Genomic DNA, 25,397 nt, shown 5'->3' on the forward strand with positions numbered 1-25,397 from the left:
TTTTTAAATAAAAGCTTTCATTACAAATGAGTGCTTGTTTTCTGAATTACATAGTTAATGTGTTATTGTAACACTTTTCTGGGATTACTGAAGAAAGTTCACAGAATACATAAAAGTATAAAGAAAAATCTCATAATATCCATAATCCTCCCATCGCCGAATGATTTTTATACCACTTATTTCATTTTCTGTGTATTATTTTACTCACCAGAACTTCTAGTACATTTATATGCTGGTGACAGCCAGTACCCTGTTTGATTTTATTGAACATCCTTCCAACGTTTCAAAATTAAGGGTAATTCTGCTGTAGATTATTAGTTGATACCCTTCATGAAACTTTGAGAAATTACCTTCTTAGTTTGCTAAAAATTGTTTTTTCTAAATCATGGGTATCACTACCCTGTTAAAAAGTAGTAAATACTATAGATGAATTATTTTTTTCCTAATGGTGTCCATTCTTGCATTCCTAGGAGAAATCCTACTAGACCATTAATTCTTTCATTTTATTAAATATTATTTATGAATTCAACAGCTATGTTCATAATAAAGGTGATTTATATCTTATGCAGTCTTTCTCAAATTTTGTAACAAGGAGTATTCTGATCTGGCTAACAGGAATTAAAGATGACTTCTCTTTTTCTATGTTCTGAAATAATTTTCAATAGAAACTTCCAGCTCCTTGATGGCTTATTGATAAACTTGACCATAAAATCATCTAGTGGTTTTTGGAGAAGGAGAGGGATCTTTTGGTACACTTACTACATTTTTCCATGGTTATTTTTCTACTTCTTGGGGAACAAGTAATTTCTATTTCTAAGCTTTCAAATATATTGGTAAAAGTGATACTCAGTATTCATTTATAATTCTGAAATATTTTTCCTATCTATAATTATGCATTATTCCCAATGTTGTTTATTTGTGCCTTTCTCCCTTACCCCCATCATATCTGCCAATGGTTTATTTCCTCACCCATTTCAACATAGCTTTTACTTTTTAGAAGCAGTCTTAGCTGACAGCAAAACTGAGCAGAAAGTACAGAGCATTCCCATTTACCCTTTGCCACACCCCCACACACACAATCTGACCCACTATCAACATCTCATACCAGAGCGGCACATCTGATAGAATCAACGAATCTACATTGACACATCATTATCACCCAAAGTCCAGAGATTATATTAGGGTTCACTTTTGTGTTGTACATTTTATGGGTTTGGACAAATGTACAGTGATATATATGCAACATAACAGTTTCATACAGAATAGTTTCACTGCCCTAAAAATCCTTTCAGCTCCACATATTCATCCTTCCCTCTACCTAACCCCTGGCAACCACTGATCTGTCTCTGTAGTTTTGCCTTTTCCAAATGTCATATAGTTGGAATCATACGGTATGTAGCCTTTTCAGATTGGCTTCCTTCACTTAGTAATAAGGTTTCTCCATTTCTTCTCATGACTTCATAGCTCATTTCTTTTTAGCACTAAATAACATTCGAGTGTCTGGACGTACCACAGTTTATTCGTCCACCCACCAACTGAAGGACATCGTGATTGCTTCCAAGTTTTAGCAATTATGAATAAAAATGCTATCAATATTCATGTGCAGGTTTTTGTGCAGACGCAAGCTTTCAACTCATTTGGGTAAATATCAAAAAGTGTGACTGCTGGATCCTATGGTAAGAGTATGTTTAGTTTTGTAAGAAACTGACAAACTGGAAGCAAAGCAGCTATGCCATTTTGCATCCCCACCAGCAATGAGAGAGCTCTTGTTGCCTGGCAGCCTCGTTAGTATTTGGGGGTGTCAGTGTTCTGGATTTTAAACATTCTAAGAGGAATGCAGTGGTACCTTGTTTTAATCAGCAATGCCCTGATAATATCTGATGTTGAGTATTCTTCATACGCTTATTTAACATCTGCATATCTTCTTTAATGCAGTGTCTATTCAAATTTTTGCCCACAGGGTTTTTTTTATTAGTGAGTTTTAGGAGTTCTTTGTATATTTTGGATAACAGTCTTTATCAGATATCTTTTGCAAATATTTTCTCCAGGTCTGTGGCTTGTTTCTCATTCTCTTGATAATTTCCCTTTAAAAAAAACCTTTTCAAAGATGTTTTTGTTTTAGGTATTTTTGCTCTCTATTTCATTTATGTTGCTTTTATCTTAAATACCTATTCTACTGTCTTTGGGTTTATTTTGTGTTTTTCTAAGTTCCTGTTTCACAGGCTTTGTTTTCTACCTCTTTTTCTTATAATGACCCTAAGCCTACAAATTCTCCTGTATCTCTTTAGCCATATCCTACATTTGTACTGTCACTGTTTAGTTATAATTCATTTTTGGATAATAAGAGTTACTTGAAAGTGCCAAAATAGAACACATATTGATTTTTACTGGAATTCATTATATCCTAAATTTGACCAGTTTGAAAATAACATACTCTGAAAGGCACCATATATCAATACAAATTTTAAATCCTATTTACTGATAAATAGTCTAGAAAAAAACACATTAGGGTGAGAAGAATTANGTGCCAAGGGAGATAAGGGAAAGAGAGCATCCACAAAACAAGAACTGAGTTATCAAAATAAATAAAATGGATACTGTTGAACTAAACAATCAAGATGGCTAAATAGCAGAATGGGTGCAAAAAAGAAATGCAAGTTAGTGAATTAAAGATAAACCTGAGGAACTTCACAGACCAGAGGAGAAAGACAAAGCTGACAAGTAGAAAAAACATTTTGAAAAAAGTTAAAATTAACTTCCAAAAGGGATCCAGAAATTTCAACATGTGACTAACAGGGATTCCAGAAAGCATTAAGAGAATCAAGAAAAGGAGAAGAAATAATAGCTAAGAATTTCCCCAAACCAAAAATATTAGTTCTCAGACTTAAAGGGCCCAACTGAATATGCTTTCAAACACTACCCAAAATTTCAGAATATTAAGGATTTCTCTTAGAGCCCTTAAAAATTTAATACATATGACTCAAATGACTAAAGATATATTTTGGAGAGAAAAAGATAAATTTGGAGAATACAGTGGGATGCAAGAGACTAGTCAAAAGAAAAAAAAAAGTTAAATATATACTAGTAAAAATGCTTATAAAGGTGACTGCTAGAAAAACTGAAATAAAACATGTAACTCTGAAATTGGGGGGGGGGGGGGGAGAAAGAGAACTTTATCTCAAGCAAACAGAAAAACCAAACAGAAAACATAATAAATATAAAGCACAACTTACAGTGGCAATAACTAAATCTAAACATATTAGTAATCATAGTATGGCAGTGCTAATTTCAAATGTAGCGTATAATGTGAAACTCATTTAAAACACTATTTAAAGATTTAAAGGTACCCAATAACATACCTCCAGAATATATAAAAACCTGAAATTACAAAAAGAAACTGAAAAGTTCACACACACATAAAAGTTTCCAAGCTTATTTTTTAATCATACTTACCACATCTAAGTACAGTATTTAATTGAAAATGCTTTCAGCAGTGTCAACAGTGTTATAGGAGAAAATTTTCTTTGGAGAAATACATTAATAAGAAACAAACTGTTAAGTTCACTAGAAGAATATCAGATATAAATAATGAAAACTCCCTTTCCTAACAGAAGTGTCATAAAATAAGCCAGAAAATAAATGTTACCAAAATTAAGAAATACCACTGACTTCAAAAAAGGTGGTCAGATCCACAGGGGGCGGTGGGGGCAATCTCAGGAGCATTTTATTCTGCATGAACCCTGGGAAAGCTATATATGTTTAAGAACATAAGCTCTGGAGTCCAACAAACCTGAGTTTGAGTGCTAACTCCTTGTGTTACAAAACTGAGATAAATATATTAAGCCCTAAGCCTTACTGTCCATATCAATTAAGTGGGGATAATAGTTTCTAACACTATAAAGCTATAAGGAGGATTAAATGAAATAATGCCTGACACAAAGGGCTCAATAACTAAGAACTATTTTTTGTTACTATTAAGTTGTATTTGGTGTGCAATGTGTGAGAAATCGAGCAATGAAGATGCCTGGGTGGCTCAGTGGGTTAAGCGTCTGCCTTCGGTTCAGGTCATGATCCCACAGTCTTGGGAGCTTACTTTTCCCTCTCCCTGTTGCTCCCCCTGCTTGTGCTCTCTCTCTCTCTCTGACACATAAATAAATAAAATCTTTTTTTAAAAAAATTGAGCAATCTTCTTGGTATTATTTAATATCTGTTTTGCAAAGTTCTTTCAATTTTAAAATCAAATGGGAAGTATTTTCCATTTATTTCTCATAATATTTGGGTTTTCAATTCTCAACAACTAGTGTTATTCTTTATTAAAATTAGGATTGCTAACTTTAGACTAAAGAATACGGCTGATAGAATAAATACAGGCTGTCACCCTACCACCTTAACAAGTATTCCCAATCTACAGAAAAAAAAAAATTAAGAATGGCATTAATATCGTCCTTCACTAGTCCTGTAATTTCTTCCCTTTTAGAACTAGAAACATTTTCAGAGAGAAAATATAAAAAATACTCAATGGAATATAATCTTGAAACCAGAGAACCAGTCCATACTGCTATTGTGTTCGTCAGGATACCCTGAGCAACTTATTTTTACTGAATAAATGTCATTAATATGCTTAACATAGGTTTTAAGTTTTATGGGCAAGAAAATCTTAATTAATCAAAGATATTATTCATATGTTTGAAGACTGTATCAAGCACTTTTTAAAATGTATTTTATCGGGGCGCCTGGGTAGCGCAGTCGTTAAAGCGTCTGCCTTCGGCTCAGGGCGTGATCCCGGCGTACCGGGATCGAGTCCCACATCGGGCTCCTCTGCTATGAGCCTGCTTCTTCCTCTCCCACTCCCCCTGCTGTGTTCCCTCTCTCGCTGGCTCTCTCTCTGTCACATAAATAAATAAAATCTTTAAAAAAATAAAATAAAATAAAAAAATAAAAAAAAAATAAAATGTATTTTATCTTCTTCTTTTAAGTAGGCTCCACACCCAACATGGGGCTTGAACTCAGGACCCTGAGATCAAGAGCTGCACTTTCCACCAACTGAGCCAGTCAGGTGCCCTCAACCACTTTTTCAAAACACATTTTTAGTTCTCAGTACTCAAGAGGATGTAATTTTGAAGATATTGAAGGAGAGCCCCCATCTTAGCTCCACAATAAAAGGAACAATAAGCCTGAGTTCCCTTAACACTAAGTTTATTGCAAAATTTACAGATAAGGAATATAAGAAATTACAGCACATACTACTTGCACACTGGTTTTTTTTTCACATACTTGTCTATAAATCAATTCCTTATATGCTTCTTATAAATTCAGTTCAACAGGCTTTCTCGGTTACTTCTAAGTACAAAGCTGACAATATAGTTCCTTACCTTTCCATTAGCTTCTCTTTATCCCAATTGAAGTGGCTAAGGAGTATTCTTGTGATAGTTGCTGGATTCTAAAGAAGGGGGGAAAAAAAGTTATTTTAAGGTAATAGTACTTCATTGACATTTAGTGAATTTTAGGTTGAATTTAATTTCATCCCACCCAAATTTCCTTTCCTGTTATTTCTTTGTTCTACAAAGAAAATACAAAATTTAATTGTAAGATCAAGACTATGTAAAAATAGCCTGCCATACTAATTTGTCAGGTTTCTATAGGATTCTAAAGCAGAATTCAAAATAAGCCAAAAAGAATGGATAAAGAAGATGTGGTTCATATATACAATGGAATATTTACTCAGCCATCAGAAAGGATGAATACCCACCATTTGAAACAGCATGGATGGAACTGGAGGGGATTATGCTAAATGAAGTAAATCAATCAGAGAAAGACAATTATCATATGGTTTTACTCAAACTAAGGAATAGGGCGGAGGACCACAGGGGAAGGGAGGGAAAACTGAATGGAAAGAAATCAGAGAGGGAGACAAATCATGAGAGACTCTGGACTCCAGGAAACAAACTGAGGGTTAGAGAAGGGAGGGGAGTGGGGAGATGGGGTAACCAGGTGATGGGTATTAAGGGGGGCAGGCAAGTGTGGTCAGGAGCACCGGGTATTATATGCAACTAATGAATCATTGAACACTACATCAAAAACTAACAATGTACTAAATGCTAGCTAACTGAAAATAAAAAAAAATTTTTAATAAACCAAAAAGAAATTTAATGAAAACGTACTTATTATTAAACCCAGCACTAATTAAAATTAACTATTTTACAATTAAGATTTAGCAGACTGTCACTGTTAATCAACAAAATTTCTAATCAATAAAATTTCTAATACCTTATTGTATTAAATGGTTCAAATGCGTCTAAACCATTTATAAGCCATAAGGTCCTTCAGAGATATTTAATGAAAAATCCAAAGTATTTTTACCAGGTAATAATTTACAGAGTATAATCTGAGGTTGCAGTTTCATTTCTAGAAGGAAAGGCTGACAGCATGAAATGAACCTAAACTTTACTGTCCTATTGTTTGCTTTCATTTAATTTCATTAGTATTTATTTCCATTTCTCATGAAACTAGTCAGGTTACTATCTGGGTACAGAATTTTAACTTAAACGCTAGTTACAATGTCAGAGGTGGAACTCAAACCTGAATCTGCTTATTTGTAGGTCATGTATAATTTTATTACATCAAATAACATTTCAAACAGGATCTCTGTATAAAACTACTTTTGTGTCACCACAGTTAGACCACAGTATGAGTTAACAACTGATTTAATTAAAAAGTAATCTTGTATAAAAATAATGTCATGGAACAATACAATTCGTCACAGAAAAAAATCACATACACTGAATACCTCCCCAAAAATCTTTAAAGATGCAAACATGGTAACTCTCATTCATCCACTCTAGACACATTTTGCTAATCCATTTAGGTACTCCTTGCTTCTTGGGCCCAGACTCTGTAAAGAATCCTCCTTCAACATAGCATTTGGCAGACACCACCACTTTACAAGAGTTAATATGTGAAACAAACAAACAAAACCCCCCCAAAAAACCCTATTAACTGATCCTGTTTTAGGTTTATTTGTAAAGAATATACAGACACTGTTTTGTCCAGCTCTTTCTCAGAAATGTGGTTCAACAATTTATTAACACCCCAACCCCCTCAACCCAACCCAACTCTGTTTGCAAACAGGTTTTCACAACAGGACTTGCCGGCAATTGAAATTCATTTAGGTTTAGTCATATGTAAAATAAAGGCAATAAGCCTACCAATTGGGAGAATTAAGTCCAGTAGTACCCATGAGAATTGTGTGACTGTAACTCTGTGGCACCCAAACACACTGTGTTCTCTGCCAGTAGACAGAGTGTTTGGGAAAAATGTTTCAGGAGTTGCTGAGTCTCAACTTGCAAAGAGTAAAAAGGCAGAAGAGGACAAATGCCCTCTGATGCCCTTTGATGTTGCTGTAGTGTCTTTTCTGTGCTTGAGTTCTAGTATCAAAAATTGGTCCTATCTAGAGGTTCCCAAACCTGTTACTGGCTCATCAAAAATTATTATGGAAAGTTCAGTTAAAACACAGATTACTAGGGTCCACCCCCATAGTTCTACTTAATAGGTTTGGGGTAGGGCATCCTCAAATGTGATCATGACCCAAGGGATTCAGAAAATTAAACCAGCATTCCCTCAGGATGAAGAAAACGTGACAATTTTTCTACTTTTTTATCTCATCCTTCAAAAACTCCTGTGTAGGTGTATGTGGCTCATGCACATATTACATCAAAGGTAGATGCTCAAAAGTTTTTCCCAATAGGATAGACTGAAAAAAATTCATCTAAACCACACTGAAATGATAATGCCAAAATACTTATATTCTGCCAGGGTCTATGCTATGGGGCAGGAGATATTTCACAATACTAACTAAGTAAGTGTATTTGGGTCACTATTTCAATATAGCTGGCTCAAGTCATTTATGTGCACTGCATATAAGGAAAGGTAATGGGGGAATAACACATAATGTGAATCTACTGTATTCCAAGCCCTGTGAAAGGTATTTTATATACCCCAATAATTCTCAAAGCTCTCTGTAAGACAGCACTTACCTGCCATTTTAAATATGAGAAAACCATGACTAGACTCTTGGAGGTTATAAAAATTACCCAATACTATCCAGTTAATTAAGTGAAAAAGTGAATTTTAGCCTAAGACAATCTGGATCTAATATTCTTTCACGTACTCCTTGTAGTAGAACCTAAAGGAATATTAAAGATCTCATTTAACTACCAATCGTATGTCTAAATATCCTTTACATCCTCCACCAAAGGATGTATCAGGACAGGATGAGGGGATGGCAGAAAGCTAAGAGACAGAAGGGAGCTTTCTGAGAATGTTCTATTTCTTGAATGTGATGGTTGGTTATATGAGGGAAAACATTTCTCAAAACTATATACTTTAAAAGGGTATATTTAGTCATATAGTCATACACCAATAATGTTAATTTACTTAGAAACAAAACAATATGACTTACGGTCCTGGCCAAGATGGAGTAATAAGCTCACTGCAGTGGCTCTCTCTCCCACTGATTACAACTAAAAACTGGACAAAATACTCTTAAAATTAAACAGCAGGCAGACTGGGGAGGGAAGTGAAGAACAACAAATAAGGTGGTGGTGAGCATCCTGTTTTTTATCTCTTATTTCCTGGTTTTGACCCATGAATGGGCCAAACAGGGAAACTGTTGTAGCAGGCATATGAGCACCTAAAACTGAGAGGAGAGCATCTTTTTTGCTAGAGGATTATGGCAAAAGGCTCCTAACGATGTAGGAGAAATACTTTTTTTTTTCTTCTCCTGTTTCCCTAAGTCTTGCCTGAGGCCAGCCTCATCCATGAAACTACGCTGCTTCAGAATGACAAGAGAAAATCCACTGCTCTGAATAGAAGAATCAGGAAGAGGGCCCTGCTGTGAAAAAAAAAATTGGGGGAATCCCTATTCTTTTCTTTTTTCTCTTGCCACTTCACTTCAAGGCATGACAGGTTGGAAACTAAAACCTAGAGAACTCCATGCTTCTGGCTAGAGGAATAAAGAAAAGGGCCTCTAGGAGTCAGAGAAAGATGGGGAAATCACTGAGAAGAGAAAGATGGAGGAGCAGACCCCTAATTCTGCATACGAACCTGGGGTCACCTGCAAGCTATGCACATGTGGAACGTGGCTAAAGTACAGGAGAGGCTTTCAGAATAGAGCTATAATACAAATCACTGCCCAAATTCTAGATCAATGTATGTGGGAATGGAAGGGCAACTCAACACAGCAAAGGCTTTGAAAACTGAACAGATAATGGAACCACTACCTATATAAAGTGAGAAAGAACATGCACAGTTATAACCTAACTAGATTGACTTGTTTACTGAAACAAAACATCCTCCCCTCTCTAAAGAATTTAACAGGATGAAGAGTTTCACAAGATAATATTCAAAATGTCCAGGACAGAATCCAAAAATTAACACACATCTCAAGAACAACAAAAATCTGACCAATTCTCAAGGGAGAAGATAATTAATAGATGCCAACCCCAAGATGACCCAGATATTAGAAAAACCAAAGATTTTTAAAGCAACTATTAAAAACATGATCCGCTAGGTGAGAATGGAACACCTTAAAATCAATGACACAAATTCTTAGGAAAGAAGTTATAAAAAAAAAAAAAAGAATCAAAAGGAAACTTTAGAAATAAAAAACACGAAGTTTACTGGACAGGCTCAATAGCAGAAAGGAGATGACAGAGAAGTCACTGAACTTGAAGATATATCAATAAAAAATTATCCAAACTTAACAGAAAATCTTTCTTTTTTCTTTTTCTTTTTTTTTTTTTTTAAAGAACAGTCTCTCTCGGGGCACCTGGGTGGCTAACTGCATCTGCCTTCAGGCAGGGTCCTGGGATGGAACCCCGCACTGGGCTCCCTGCTCGGTGGGGAGCCTGCTTCTCCCTCTCCCTCTCCCACTCCCTCTGTGCTCTCTCACTCTGTCAAATAAATAAATAAAATCTTGGGGGAAAAAAAGTCTCTCAGGGCCCTGTGGGATAATACTAAAAGCTGTCAGCCTAGGATGCCATATTCAGTGAAAGTATACTTCAGGAATGAAGACAAAGATATTCTCTGACAAAAAAACAAAAACAAAAACCAAACAAAAAAGGGGGGCGCCTGAGTGGCTCGGTTGTTAAGCATCTGCCTTGGGCTCAGGGCATGATCCCAGAGCCCTACATCAGGCTCCTCCGCTATGAGCCTGCTTCTTCCTCTCCCACTCCCCCTGCCTGTGTTCCCTCTCTCGCTGGCTGTCTCTCTCTGTCAAATAAATACATAAAATCTTAAAAAAAAAAAAAAAAAAAAACCTAAGAGAATTCATTGCCAGCAGACCTGCTCTAAATGAAATGCTAAGTTCTTCAGGTGCAATGGAAATGATCCCGGGGGGAACACGGAATTTTGGGGAAAAAGAGCAAGAGAAATGGTAAATGGGTAAATATTAGGGACTATTTTTCTCCTCTTATGTTCTTGAAAACATATAAAATTACTGAGACCAAAAATTATAACATGTAATGGTGGGGGAAAGGGTTAAAGGTATAGGATGTGACACATATGACAACTATAATAAAAAGGCATTGGGAGAAAAGTAATCTATATAGATTTGAAGCTTCTATGTGTTACTTGGAGTGGTAGAATATTAATTCTAAGTAGAATGTGAAGAGTTAAAATATTTATATTATAATCCCTGCAGCAACCAATGAATAACTAGAAATCAAAAAAATTTTAAAGAACCACTTACAATAGCACTGAAATTTGAAATATTTAGATAGAAATATAACAACATATGGTGAAAACTGCAAAATACTGATGAAGGAAATAAAAAAAGACCTAGATAAATGGATAGATACTATCTTCATGGGTTTGAGAAACTCAATATAATTAAAATATCACTTCTTTCCAAATTATCTATAGATTCAACTCAATACCAATCAAAATCCCAGTAGGATTTTTTGGTAGGTATCAACAAAATGATTCTAAAGCTTATATGGAATAGCAAGGAAACTAGAATAGCCAAAATAATTTTGAAAAGAACACCAACTGATCAAGACAGTATGGAACTGGTAAAAAACAAACACACAGATCAATGGAACAGAAAACTCAGAAACAGACCCACAACTATATGGTCAACTAATCTCCAATAAAGCAGGAAAGAATACCAATGGAAAAAAAGACTGTCTCTTCAACAAATGGTGTTGGGAAAACTGTACAGCAATATGCATAAGAATGAAACTGAACCACTTTCTTACACCATACACAAAAATAAAATCAAAATGGGTGAAAGACCTAAATGTGAGACAGGAAACCATCAAAATCCTAGAGAACACAGGTAGCAACCTCTTTGACATCAGTCATAGCAACTTCTTACTAGATCTGTCTCCTGAGGCAAGGGGAACAAAAGCAAAAATGAACTACTGGGGCTTCACCAAGATGAAAAGCTTCTGGGGGCACCTGGGTGGATCAGTTGGTTGAGCAGCTGCTTTCAGCTCAGGTCATGGTCCCAGAGTCCTGGGACCTTGGGCTCCCTGCTCCCTGGGGAGCCTGCTTCTCCCTCTCCCTCCACTGCTCCCCCTGCTTGTGCTCTCTATCAAATAAAATCTTGGGGGGAAAAAAAAAGCTTCTGCAGAGCAAAGGAGACAATCAACAAAACTAAAAGGCAACCTACAGAATGGGAAAAGGTTATTTGCAAAAGACATATATGATAAAGGGCTAGTATCCAAAAGCTATTAAAAATCTTACCAAACTCAACACCCAAAAAACAAATAATCCAGTTTTAAAAAATGGGTAGAAGACATGAATAGGTATCTTTCCAAAGGAGACATACAGATGGCTGAAAAGATGCTCCACATCACTCATCATCAGGTAAATACAAAACAAAACTACAATGAGGTATCACCTCACAACTGTCAGAACAGCTAAAGTTAACAGCACAGGGAACAAAAGGTGTTGGTGAGGATGCAGAGAAAGGGGAATCCTCTTGCAAGGTTGGTGGGAATGCAAACTGGTGCAGCCACTCTGGAAAACAGTATGACAGTTCCTCAAAAAGTTAAAAGTAGAACTACCCTATGATCCAGCAATTGTACTACTAGGTACTTACCTAAAGGATACAAAAATAATGATTCAAAGGGATACATGCACCCCAATATTTACAGCAGTATTATTAACAATAGCCAAATAATGAAAAAAGAGCCCAAATGTCCACTGATGAATGGATAAAGAAAATGTGGTGTACACACATACACACACACACACACACAAACATTACTCAGCCACAAAAAGGAATGAAATCTTACCATTTGCAACTACCTAGACGGAGTTAAAGAGTATTATGCTAAGAGAAGTAAGCCAGTCAGAGAAAGACAAATACCATATGGTTTCACTCATATGTCAAATTTAAGAAACAAAACAGATGGACATGGTAGGGGGGAAAGAGAGGCAAAGCAGAAAACAGACTCTTAACTACAGAGAACAAACTGAGGGCTGCTGGCGGGGAGGTGGGTTAAATGGGTGATGGGTATTAAGGAGGGCACTTGTGATGAGCACTGGGTGTTGTATGGAAGAGATGAATCACCAGATTGTAAACCTGAAACTAATGTTACACTGTAGGTTAACTAACTGGAATTTAAACAAAAACTTGAAAAACAAATAAATTGTTATTATTAAGAAAAGAACAGAACACCACCTGATCTCAAAATATACTATAAAGCTATAGTACTGGCAAAAGGATAGATATACCAATCAAAGGAACAGAAGCCAGAAATAGATCCACACAAATATGGCAAAGTGACTTTTTACAAAGATGCTACAATTCAAAGGAAGGAAAAGAGCTTTTTCTAAAAACAGCACTAGAATAATCAAGACATCTATATACCAAAAAAAAAAAAAAAAAAAAAATCAACTTTAACCTAAACCTCAGACTTTACACAAAATTAATAACGGATCAGACCTAAATATAAAACACAAGACTATAAAACTTCTAGAGGAAAATCTTTGTGGCCTCGGTTTGGGCAAAGAGTTCTTAGATAACAATAGCACAATCCATAAGAAAAACTGATAAATTGGAATTCACCAAAATGAAAAGGACATTGTTAAGAAAATGGAAAGAAAAGCCAGAGACTGGGAGAAAGTATATGCAAATTATATCTCACAAAGGACTTGTATTTAGAATACATATTTTTAAAATCTCTTAAAACCTAATAAGAAAACAAAAATCCGGGGCGCCTGGGTGGCACAGCGGTTAAAGCGTCTGCCTTCGGCTCAGGGCGTGATCCCGGCGTTACGGGATCGAGCCCCACGTCAGGCTCCTCCACTATGAGCCTGCTTCTTCCTCTCCCACTCCCCCTGCTTGTGTTCCCTCTCTCGCTGGCTGTCTCTATCTCTGTCAAATAAATAAAATCTTTAAAAAAAAAAAAAAAAAGAAAAAAAAAAAAAAAAGGAAAAAAAAATCCAATCTTAAAAATAGGCAAAAGCTTTGAACAGACACTTCACCAAAGAAAATCTACACAGAGGCAGGAAAAAGAACAAGAAAAGATGCTCAACATTATTAGTTATTTGAACACAGGAATTGAAGCCACAATGTCACCACTACAAGCCTACCAGAATGTGGGGGGGGGGGGGGAGAGGCAACCTATGAGACAAACCCCAGTGATGCAGAATACATGGTATAACCGGAAACTTCATACACTGCTGATGGGAATGCATAATAATATAGCCACAGGACAAAATTCAGCAGCTTCTTATGAGGTTAAACATATACTTACTACAAGCCCCAAAACTCATTATTAAGAATTTACCTGAAAACTTATCTTCACTCAAAAACCTATATAACAAAGTTATATAGGTTTATGCCTACCTGGCAAAAACTGAAAACACCCAAATATCCCACAACTGGGGAATGGTTAAAGAAACTGTGGTATATCCACAATCTACTCAGCAACAGAAAGAATTATTGATACATACAACAATATGAATAAATTTAACATGCAAATTCTAAGTGAAAGAAGCCAGATTCAAGAGGCTACATATTGTATGGTTCCATTTATATGACACCATGGAAGAAACAAAACTACAGGGATGGTGTATAAATCCCTGGTTGCCAGGAATTAAGAGCAGGAGAGGCTTTGAACAAATGAGGTAGCAGGAGGGAATTTTTAAGAAGGCCATTATGGAACTGTTCTATATGTCGATTGTGGTAGCAGATACAGAACTGCAGGCCCTGATCAAAATTCATGGAACTGTACACCCGAAAGTATAAATTTTATATAAATTAAAATATAAATTTAAAATATTGTTATAAAAGTAATTTAACCTACACTGGATCATCTATAATGGAGTTCTGACTGTTTAAAGTACAGTTAAGTGTCAAAACAACGATGTTGAATAGAAGGAACACAGACATGAAATTATCCAGTGCCAGGCACTCTATATACATCATATTTCATTTAATCTTCACACCAATACTTTATACAAGGTAGGCATTATTTACATTTTACAGATGAGGTTTAGAGAGATTATGTCATTTGACACACGATGAAACAGATTAGTAAAATCTGAATATTAGAAAAATTTTATAAAAATTTATGCTGTAGTACCACCCTTAAAGGTTCTGATTTAACTGCTTTAGGCTGGGGCCCAATCAAAGGAGAGGAATCATCTATGCATGCTACCAAAATTCTTGATTAATTGAGTAGAAAGTCAATTCAAACTCTTGGTTGAAATAACTCTTCATCCTATTCTTACTGGCGGTCCTCATTTTTTAAGATATAAACAAACAAAAAGATTTAAAAAGTTACGAGCAAAATCAATATAATTAGAAAATTCGTACTAGAAGGAGCACATTTAACTTTTACGGCAATGAAACAATTTGAAATCTCTCATATCTCTAGTGGTAAACTCTAAAACAATGGTCCCTCATTTGGGCTACATAGTAAAATCTCTTGAGGAACTTTAAATACTTGGACCTCGCCACAGCAATTCTGATTCAATTGTTTAGAATGGGACATGGGTATGTGGATTTCTCACCCAAAGGTGTTTTGTTTTTTTTTTAAGATGCATTTATTTTGGAGACAGAGAATAAACACGTGCAGGGGGGAAGGGCAGAGGGAGAGGGAGAGAGAGAATCTCAAGCAGAGTCCTCAGGACCTGAGGGAAAATCAAGAGTCAGATGCTTAAATGACTGAGCTACCCATGCACCCCTACCCAACATTTGTACCTAAAATTCCCCAGATGATAGTAATATGCAGCCAGAATCAGGAACTACTGCTCTAAATAGTTTCCAACTATGGGAGCTGCGAAAAAGTAAAGTGTATATATAGATCTCCAATATGAACACAGCAGGGTAATACTGTAGTAATTTGAAGAAAATTACATTCTAAGGTTATAGCAGCAGTATATGGTTTGAAAGTAACTACAAAGTTCTGTTTTTAAAAAGTGGGTGTGAATATGGCAACTCTCCCAGCTGAGGCCTTAATATCAAAGCACTATCATCCTCCATCCTTCAATCAAGCGGTTCTCAACTTTGGTAGCACATTAGAATCACATGAGGAACTTTTAAAAACCCAACTGGCAGGCCACATCCCACACCAAATACATCAGAGGATGAGGGTGAGGGAAGAACCTGGGCACTGGCAATTTTCTGAAAGCTCCCTGGCAATTTCATTACATAGCCAAGGTGAAGAACTACAATTCTAGACGTACACATGTATGCAGATGCCCACGTTTGAGAGTGTGTTTACAAAATAAATAAAAATAAATAAAAGCGTGACAGAATCTCCTGGTAGAATTAATCAAGTTATTCAATGACATTCCTATGATTAGTATTGTGGGGAGGCAACTATTTTTTGAAAGGTCTCAATATACAACCTTCTTATTTTAGGAGAAAGTTCAATATTAAATGAATGGGTTTCATAATATAAAAGAGTAGTCTAAGATGAAACAGCAAAAAAACACTTTTTAACCCAATTAACATTCACAGAAAAGTGTCAAGAGTCCAGCTTTTCATTTATCTCAGAATTTGATCTGCAATGGAATTAACAGGTTATACATTTCAACACTCAGTTTGACAATTTTCCTACACAAAAATGGGCTCATAAAAAAAGAATGAAATCTTGCCATTTGCAATGACACGAATGAAACTAGAGAGTACTATGCTAAGCAAAATAAGACAGTAAGAGAAAGGCAAATACGGTACGACTTCATGCCTATGTGGAATTTAAGAAACAAAACAAGCAAAAGGAATAAAAAGGGAGAAATGCAAACCAAGAAACAGACTCTTAACGATAGAGAACAAAATGATGGTTATGGGGGGGATTAAAGAGTGCACTTGCTGTGATGAGCACCAGGTGATGTACGGAAATACTGAATCACTATACTGTACACCTGAAACTAATATAACACTATGTTACCTATACTGGAATTTAAATAAAAACTTAAAAAAAATGGCCTCATTTTTACATTATGTTTCCATCTAGTTTAATCTATAAGAGCTCCTTGAGAGCTGCTGATGATCCAAATTTTACACACTTGCTTTGTAATGCCTTAATATTAGAAACCAAAAAGCCAGAAAATATAAAAACTTCTGTATAGAAAGAAGTATTTGCAACACCTACAATAAACAGTAAATAAGCAAACATACAAGTCTATATAAAAAACAATCCAACACAAATGGATGGTTTATGAATTTTAATAATACAATTGGCTGAAAAAGAAGAAAATATTCAATCTCCTTAATTACAACAAGTGTTTTTAATCTACCACAATGGCTAAGATCTTAAAAATTTATAATATCCAGGGACAAAGTAAGGGAAATATTTCATGTTAGGGAAATCCAACTTTTGAGAGTAGTTTGGCAGAACTGATCAAAATTAAAAACCCACATGACCTAGGAAAGGATCTAAAGATTCCACTTCCAGAAACCTACTCTGCAGAAATATGTAAGTGGGGGAGGGGGGCACCTGGGTGGCTCAGTCTGTTAGGCATCTGCCTTTGACCCTGGTCATGATCCCAGGGTTCTAGGATCAAGCCCCACATCAGGCTCCCTCACCCCATGCCACTCCCCATTCCTGTGCTCACTCACACTCTTGCGCTCTCTGTCGAATAAATAAAATCTTTTTTATAATTTCTTTCTTTCCTTTTTTTAAGATTTTATTTATTCATTTGAAAGGGAGAGAGACACAGAGACAAAAGCAGGGGGAGAGGCAGAGGCAGAGGGAGAAGCAGACTCCCCACTGAGCTGGGAGTCAGAAGTGGAGCTCAATCCCAGGACCTGGAGATCATGACCTGAGCCAAAGGCAGATGCTTAACCATCGTGAGCCACCCAGGTGCCCCAATAAATAAAATATTTTTTAAAAATATGTTAAGTGTAGAGGGGAAGAGTAAGAAATTTCACGTGCACACTATTTGGAAAAGCAATAAAGCAAAGATAACCTACATCTCTCCAAAGGGGGATTGCCTATAAATTATGCCATCCATACTTAGAATATTATGCAATAAAAAACAAACAAACAGGGGCGCCTGGGTGGCACAGCGGTTAAGCGTCTGCCTTCAGCTCAGGGTGTGATCCCGGCGATCTTGGATCGAGCCCCACATCAGGCTCCTCTGCTATGAGCCTGCTTCTTCCTCTCCCACTCCCCCTGCTTGTGTTCCCTCTCTCGCTGGCTGTCTCTATCTCTGTCGAATAAATAAATAAAATCTTTAAAAAAAAAAAAAAGATCTGTAAGCACTGACATGGGAGGATATCCACGAGACTTCACTGAGTGAAAAAAGGAAGTTACTGAGCAATGTACAATATTCCATTTTTTAGTTAAAATAAGTCCTTTTTTTTTTTTTTTAAAGATTTTATTTGAGAGAGGGAAACATGAGCGGAGGGGAGGAGCAGAGGGAGAGGAAGAAGCACACTCCCCTTAAGCTGGGAGCCCAATGCCGGACTCCATCCCAGGACCCTGAGATGACCCGAGCAGAAGGCAGTTGCTTAACAGAATGAGCCACCCCGGCACCCCTGGGTAAAGTTCTATGACGTACTCAATAGGTAATAAAATGTTTAGAAGGACTTACATTAAAGCTGCTCTGGAGTTACCATCCCTGGAGGCTGGTCTGGGAATGGGGTGAAAAAATGTGGGTTTTTTTTTTATACTTTATAATGATATGAACAGAAATTTAGAGTATTTATTACTTTTATAATAACCAACTATAAACAGTATAAGGCCTTGCTTCTCAAACTGTAGTTCACAAAATCACAATCACCTGAGTCTGTTAGAAATTCAGAATCCTGGGGCGCCTGGGTGGCACAGCGGTTAAGCGCCTGCCTTCGGCTCAGGGCGTGGTCCTGGTGTTATGGGATCGAGCCCCACATCAGGCTCCTCCGCTATGAGCCTGCTTCTTCCTCTCCTGCTCCCCCTGCTTGTGTTCCCTCTCTCGCTGGCTGTCTCTATCTCTGTCGAATAAATAAATAAAATCTTTAAAAAAAAAAAAAAAGAAAAGAAAGAAATTCAGAATCCTAAGTCCCAATCCACATCTACTGAATCATTTCAACCAGACTCTCAAAAGTTCCTGAGGTGATGTACACGTACAGTGAAACTGACAAGCATTGATACAAACTGCAGAAAGTTCTGAGAGTTGGTTATACTATGAAAGGTTTCATTTCCAATTTTGTAGATTTAATTAAATACTTAATTTCTTTAAGAAATTATCATGTATAATTCAGGTATAATTTTTCTTCTCTTAAAAGGTATGTAAGTATGTTGAGAGCTTTACACTAAGAGTCACTAAAAACTGCAATATAATTAATGCCTAGTCAATGACATTCAACAGAATAAATTCTTTATGTACCCAAAGTTCATACAGAACCATATACAAAATAGAACAGTATTTGTCACCAAAAGATGCTCTTCTTGACTTTGATCATTCAGGGTTTGGTAAAGAGTACAAAAACGCAAACTAGGTATCTTGAACAAAGGGGGAGTTAATAAAAGGAATTCATGCTTAATCGGTAGAAGGACTGAGCAGTGGGGCTGTAAGGCTATGTCTATAATGAATGACACCAGAACACAACACACTGAATGACAAGGAGCTCTCCCTACTTAAGCCACCAATGGAACCACTAAATTTAAGTATAGCAGATGATTGTGATCCAAGGATTAGAAAGCAGGAATCAGGAAGTCATCACTACCACTGCCACAATTGCCTCTAGATACCCAGGAAGCCAGGTGACGTACACAACAAAACAGTCTAGCTGCTGCCTTTGCCACAAATACCTCTTGATACTGCAGAAAGATGAAGAACGGACAATGCACTGCTACATTTCTGCTACTGCAGAAAAATCTCACATTCTTACAACCCAACAAAAAAAAGGGGGGGGGGGGGGGGGGACAGTGGCAGAAAAGAGAAATAGTTTTTGGCTTCCTAACCTAACACGGCACAGAAAGGTACTTTGGAGAATTGAGGAAAATAATCACAAAATTCCCAAATGGCTTAAAAGCTATATGCATTTAAAACAAATTTACAACTAAAGAACACTAATCCTCAAAGTTTCCCGCTTCAAATATGTACTTCTAAGCTACCCTTAAGAAGGAAGGCAAAAGAGAGGGGGAATTTGTTGAAGGTAACGTTGTTAAGAGACTTTCCCACTGGAAATGCTTCTCGGAAGATTACTTCGGCAAAAATTTCAGTTTAACTCACTACCCCTGGAGATTCATTAAAATGAAAATTTAACACTGACAAGCTTTGACCAAATATAATTCTGTAGATCCATGGTACTTAACTTGAAATTTTGCTGAGGTATGCATTTGAAGTACAAATGTAATCCTGATGTACCAAAACTTGTTAATGAATGCATTTAGTGAACTACCATCAATAACATCTCAAATTTGGCTTTGCTTTCTCCACTTGCCCTTGTACATGCATTTTATGAAGGCAATTACTTCCTTCTATGTCATCTCAAATTTGGAAAGTCAAGATTTCACCTCTGTAAGAATGTCAAGAATTTAATCAGAATTTAATAAAATGTTTCTGTAAAAAGAAGAAAGGATCCTATCATTGTGTGTAATCATTTGGTTTATTCTGTAAAAATTCAACTGCAAACCAAACAGGGACGTGTGATGAAAGGGATACATTAATATGAAGGGTGGGTAAAACTACTTTTCATCAGAAAACACTGTCTTTACATAGCACTGTATGCTTCAGCATCTAGTTGATCAAGAGCCAAGTCACCTCCAACAAACATAACCCTGGTTTTAAACATGTACCATTACATGAGGCCCCATGCAAGGTAAGATTTTCTTGGGTCTCAGTCTCCTAAGGGTGAAAAAGTTCCACGTACTCTTTCGAGGGGAGAAAAAAATCCTATAGATAAAAGCATAAGAACCAAAAGGAAAGGCCAAGAACCAGGTAACTACCAAGTCCAAATTACTTTGGCATAATGGAGTTAATTTAAACTATAAATGAAGATTCTATATAGACCACCTTATGTTACTTTACTATTTTTGCAGTAGTTCAGAACTATTAGAGAATTATTTAAGAATCTTCTTAGTTATCTATTCATAAGCTCACCTCTGGGTTCCAATTGTCAAGCCCGAAGTATTAGCATTCTATACATAGCTATTGTGGCACACACTGACAAAGTTCCACAAACACACAACCAAAACAATTGAGCGACCTCAGGGTACTGCACTTCACTTGACACAAACACTAGCCATCTCCAAACTACCTAAAGATGGCATACCAAATTGAATTAGTTCCGCAAAGTGAAATGAATATTGAGTGTTGTATAATGTTATCTCTTCTTCTGGAAGCACTTCAAAAAAAATAGATACATACACATCCCCAACTACTTCTTAATAGCAAATTTTAACAGTACAGTATTTGAACTAGTACTTCCTCCTTTCTCATCATAGCAAATCAAAATACCTATTGGTACGTGGTAGGATTCTGATTAGTAATTCACTATTTCTTACTTACACTCTACATATGTGTATATGGTACACGAGAATTTGTAAAATATAACCATAAGTGAGATTCTTTGAAAATCATAATGCTTATTTAAAGGAATACAGAAAGTTTTAATTTGTATCTCAGAAAGACCCTATTAAAAAAAGCCACTGTACATTTCTTTCGAGCTCAAAAAGTAGCCATAAATCCAAATGACCTTGAAATAGACCACTTCTTACAAATCAAAACCACAATGAGATACCACCTTACACCAGTTAGAACGGCAAAAATTAACAAAACAGGAAATAACAAATGTTGGCGAGGATGTGGAGAAAGGGGAACCCTCTTACACTGTTGGTGGGAATGCAAGCTGGTACAGTCACTCTGGAAAACAGTATGGAGGTTCCTCAAGATGTAATAGAGCTACCCTATGACCCAACAACTGCACTACTAGGTATTTACCCCAAAGATACAGATGCAGTGAAAAGAAAGGGCACATACACCCTAATGTTCATAGCAGCAATGTCCACAATAGCCAAACTGTGGAAGGAGCCGAGATGCCCTTCAACAGATGAATGGATAACGATGATGTGGTACCTACATACAATGGAATATTATTCAGCCATCAGAAATGATAAATACCCACCATTTGCAACGAAATGGATGGAACTAGAGGGAATTATGTTAAGTGAAGTAAGTCTAACAGAGAAACACAATTATATAGTTTCACTCATATGTGGAACATAAGCAATAGCATGGAGGACCATAGGGGAAGGGAGGGAAATCCAAAGGGGGAGAAATAAGAGAGGGAGATGAACCATGAGAGATTATGGACCCCAGGAAACAATCTGAGGGTTTCGGAGGGGAGGAGGGTGGGGGGAGGGGGTAACAGGGTGATGAGTATTGAGGAGGGCACATGCTGTGATGAGCACTGGATGTTACACTTAACTCGTGAATCACTGAACGCTATCTCAAAAACTAATTATGTGCTATACAGTGGCTAACTGAACATAATAAAAAAATAAATTAAAAAAAAAACAAAAAGGGGCGCCTGGGTGGCACAGTGGTTAAGCGTCTGCCTTCTGCTCAGGGCGTGATCCCGGGGTGATGGGATCGAGCCCCACATCAGGCTCTTCCACTATGAGCCTGCTTCTTCCTCTCCCACTCCCCCTGCTTGTGTTCCCTCTCTCGCTGGCTGTCTCTATCTCTGTCGAATAAATAAATAAAATCTTAAAAAAAAAAACAAAAACAAATAGACCATTTCTATTCTATATACAGAGGTACACAAATATACTTCTGTACCATTTAAACGAAGTTTTATAACCAAGCTGTAACAGGCCATGTACATCTCCAGTACGTTCTCCTTCCAATTGTTCTCAAAATACACAGGCTCAATGACTAAGAATCATGAAAAAGTAACATGTGGCATATACAACTGGAACCTTCCTCCCTTCATGAAGTTTATAATGCCCAGACTGAGAACACTTCTACATATATTTGCTGAGAGGATTTTAAAGAACGCAGATAGCAGTGCTCACTTCAGCAGCACATATACAAAAATTGAAACAATAGAGCCTCTGTGCAAGGATGACATGCAAATTCAGGAAGTGCTCCATATTTTTGTGTGAGTTTGGAGAACATCAATTAAGCAAGAATTTTCTTGATTGTTGAAAAATGACTTGGTTATGCTCATCTACCCCTGCTAGAAGTTTACACAGTATATTAACATAGTGCATAATAAAACAACAAAAAAGTAAAGGGGGGGGAAGGGAAGAAGAACGATATCACTAAATGTGGACCTTTGATAATGGAGTTGCATTGATTCACTGTTTAAACATTTTTTAGGGCGCCCGGATGGCTCAGTCAGTTAAGCGTCTGCCTTCAGCTCAGGCCATGACCCCAGGAAACTGGGATGAGTCCCGCATCGGGCTCCCTGCTCCGTGGGGAGCCTGCTTCTCCCTCTGCCTCTCATGAATAAATAAATAATTTTTCTAAAAAACACATTTTTTAAAATGTGTTTATTTATTTGAGAGAGTACACGCATGTGCATGAGCAGGGGGAGTGTCAGGGGGGAGGGATAAGCAGGACTCCCCCCCCCCCCCCCGGGCCACTTAGCAGGAAGCCAGACATGGGACTTTATCCCAGGACCCTAAGATCATGACCTGAGCCTAAGGTAGACAGTTAACCGAGTCATCCAGGCACCTCTGTTTAAACATTTTTTTTAATTTAGTGTATGTGCATAGTTTTAGATGTTAATTATAACATCAAGGTTTAACAATCCTCCCTGCCACATCTCAGTCACTACTGATTTCCAAACCTCTGAGGCAAGCATTTTAAATTATTTTTCCTGTTTCTTCTGGTATTTACTACTTTTATCCTAAATAATATGCTTTTGTTCAGATAGTTACTCTTTCTCTTTTAGATATTAACTATTACCATCCTTGTAAATGATGAAGATTCAGCACTTAACATTCACCTTCCCTCTAATCTTTCTTATATAATTTTATCATCATTTTTATTTAAGCCACTATCCATTGTTTCTAACAATCATAACAGGAATTCCAGAGAGGACAAAGAAGAAAATTACCAAAGCAGTATTAAAATTCATTTCCCTAAGCTTTAGAAGGACACAAGTCTTCCAGTTGAAAGTGTCTACCAAGGCCCAACAAAATGAGAAGATTCACGCTTAACACATCTCTTCAGACAACCAAGGATAAAGAGAAAAGGCTGAAACTTTAAAAAGTCATCAAGAAACAAGAAGCAGACTGGTACTGGACTTAACAGCAACAGTTAAGTGCAGAAGGCAGTTATCTTTCATAAACATTCCAATCTAGACTTTCTCAGCTGAATCATCCACCGACCAAATCGAAGGCAAATTAAAGACACCATCAGGGCCACAACAAATAGTATCATAGGAAAAGTTACATGGGAGTTAAATTAAGGATGTAGCCCCTCAAATGAGATTAAATCAAGAAAAAGACACAGATCTAAGAAACAGAGGCTCCAACTCAAGAGTACAGTAAGAGGCTTAGCGGGAAGGGCATCCTGATTAGAAGAGCAGGAGGGAGGGCTCCAGGAGAGTGTCAATACAATCCAAATGACCTTCACACCGGAAGCACTGTTCTCTGGAAGGTCCAGAGCATTTGGCATTAAGCCTGTTTAAAAAAGAAAAAAAGTAATAATCCTAATATACTGCTTGGACTGTCATAAAACGAACATTGTTCAATAGTGTCACTTAAAAAAAAATCAAGCTATTAGCAAATTAAGACTTGGCTACGATCACAAATCAAAAGGACTTTGATAACAAAAATATAGGTGGCACAGAGCGGGTTATCAAAGGTGAGAGAAGAAAGGAAGAAGAAAATGTCAAAAGGTAATGGAAAAGAAAGAGGTATATTAAAGTTATAAATGTAATCATTTGGAGATGATAATAACTTTTTCATTTGTTACCACATGCATGTTTAAAACAACAAGGTGGAGAAAAGAGCTACAGTAACAATCATACATTAAGAACTCATTAAGAAAAGGTGCAAAGGATATGAAAAGACAGTTTAGAAAAATGTTAAATTAAACCAAGCAATATTTTATCAGGCTAATGAAAATTTTAAGATTCTTAATAGTGTCAGCAAACGTGCAAAGAAAATGACAGTTCACACACTATTGGTGTAAAGATAAACTCAGTAACCTTTGAAAACGTTCCATCGTATTTATAAAAACTGTAAATGTCTTTACCCAAAGTCCAGCAAACCCACTTCCAAGGTTAGGTTAGGTCAAGAAAGGAAAAGGAAGGGAACAATAGGAAGGAGACACACAATACAGGGTGGAAAAAATGCCAAACTGATATGTTCATATCAGAAAATACTGTACAAACAATATTTAAATCCACAGTAATACTGAAGGAAAAAAATTGCAACTTACAGAATAAAGTGGAACTGGAGCAGGAAGCAGGAAAGAGCATCAATAAAACCCATTTATTTTTCTTCTAAAATATTTCAATTGTAGATTGACATTTATTGACATAAGTACACTATTTTTTTTTTAAAAATCAAATCTTAGCAATGATATATCCAGTTAACAGTTCCCAACTTCACACCCTAAGAATCCCTTTTCAAAAAGACATTAACCAAATTTTGTAGAGGTACCACCAGCATCCATTTTAAAAGGGAAAACAACTGAAAAGTAGAAGTTCTTTCTGAAATAGTGGCAGAGTCAGGATTAGAAGAAAGCCAGGTCTCTAAAATTCAGAATTATTTTGCTTTATATTGATCTAGATTGGACAATTTTAAAGAAATTATACAATGTGACAAATACTCATTTTAATACTGACATACTATACAAGGTAAACAATGATTTACAATCTAGACTATGAAATACATAAAATACATTTGGAAGAAGGGGCTAATATGAAAATAGGAAAGTAAAAAAGGTAACCAAAAAGGTTTCCAAGACCAAAAAAAAAAGGGGGCTCT

The 25,397-nt window shown here is 36.6% G+C and overlaps 1 protein-coding gene and 1 pseudogene across 2 annotated transcripts in view; one reads left to right on the plus strand and one right to left on the minus strand.

Moving 5' to 3' along the window:
* The window catches only part of ARIH1 (ariadne RBR E3 ubiquitin protein ligase 1), a 117,764-nt gene that overhangs the window by 63,201 nt on the left and 29,166 nt on the right, over positions 1 to 25,397 (minus strand). For both annotated transcript variants that reach the window (XM_040643022.1, XM_008708657.2), the window contains exon 2: positions 5,373 to 5,440. In XM_040643022.1, the coding sequence (XP_040498956.1) occupies positions 5,373 to 5,440 (68 nt within the window). The remainder of the gene's footprint in view (positions 1 to 5,372; positions 5,441 to 25,397) is intronic.
* Positions 22,459 to 22,550, plus strand: LOC121105569 (annotated as a pseudogene).

This window comes from Ursus maritimus, unplaced genomic scaffold, assembly GCF_017311325.1.
Source record: "Ursus maritimus isolate PB19 unplaced genomic scaffold, ASM1731132v1 scaffold_27, whole genome shotgun sequence".
In the NCBI taxonomy this organism is placed as follows: domain Eukaryota; kingdom Metazoa; phylum Chordata; class Mammalia; order Carnivora; family Ursidae; genus Ursus; species Ursus maritimus.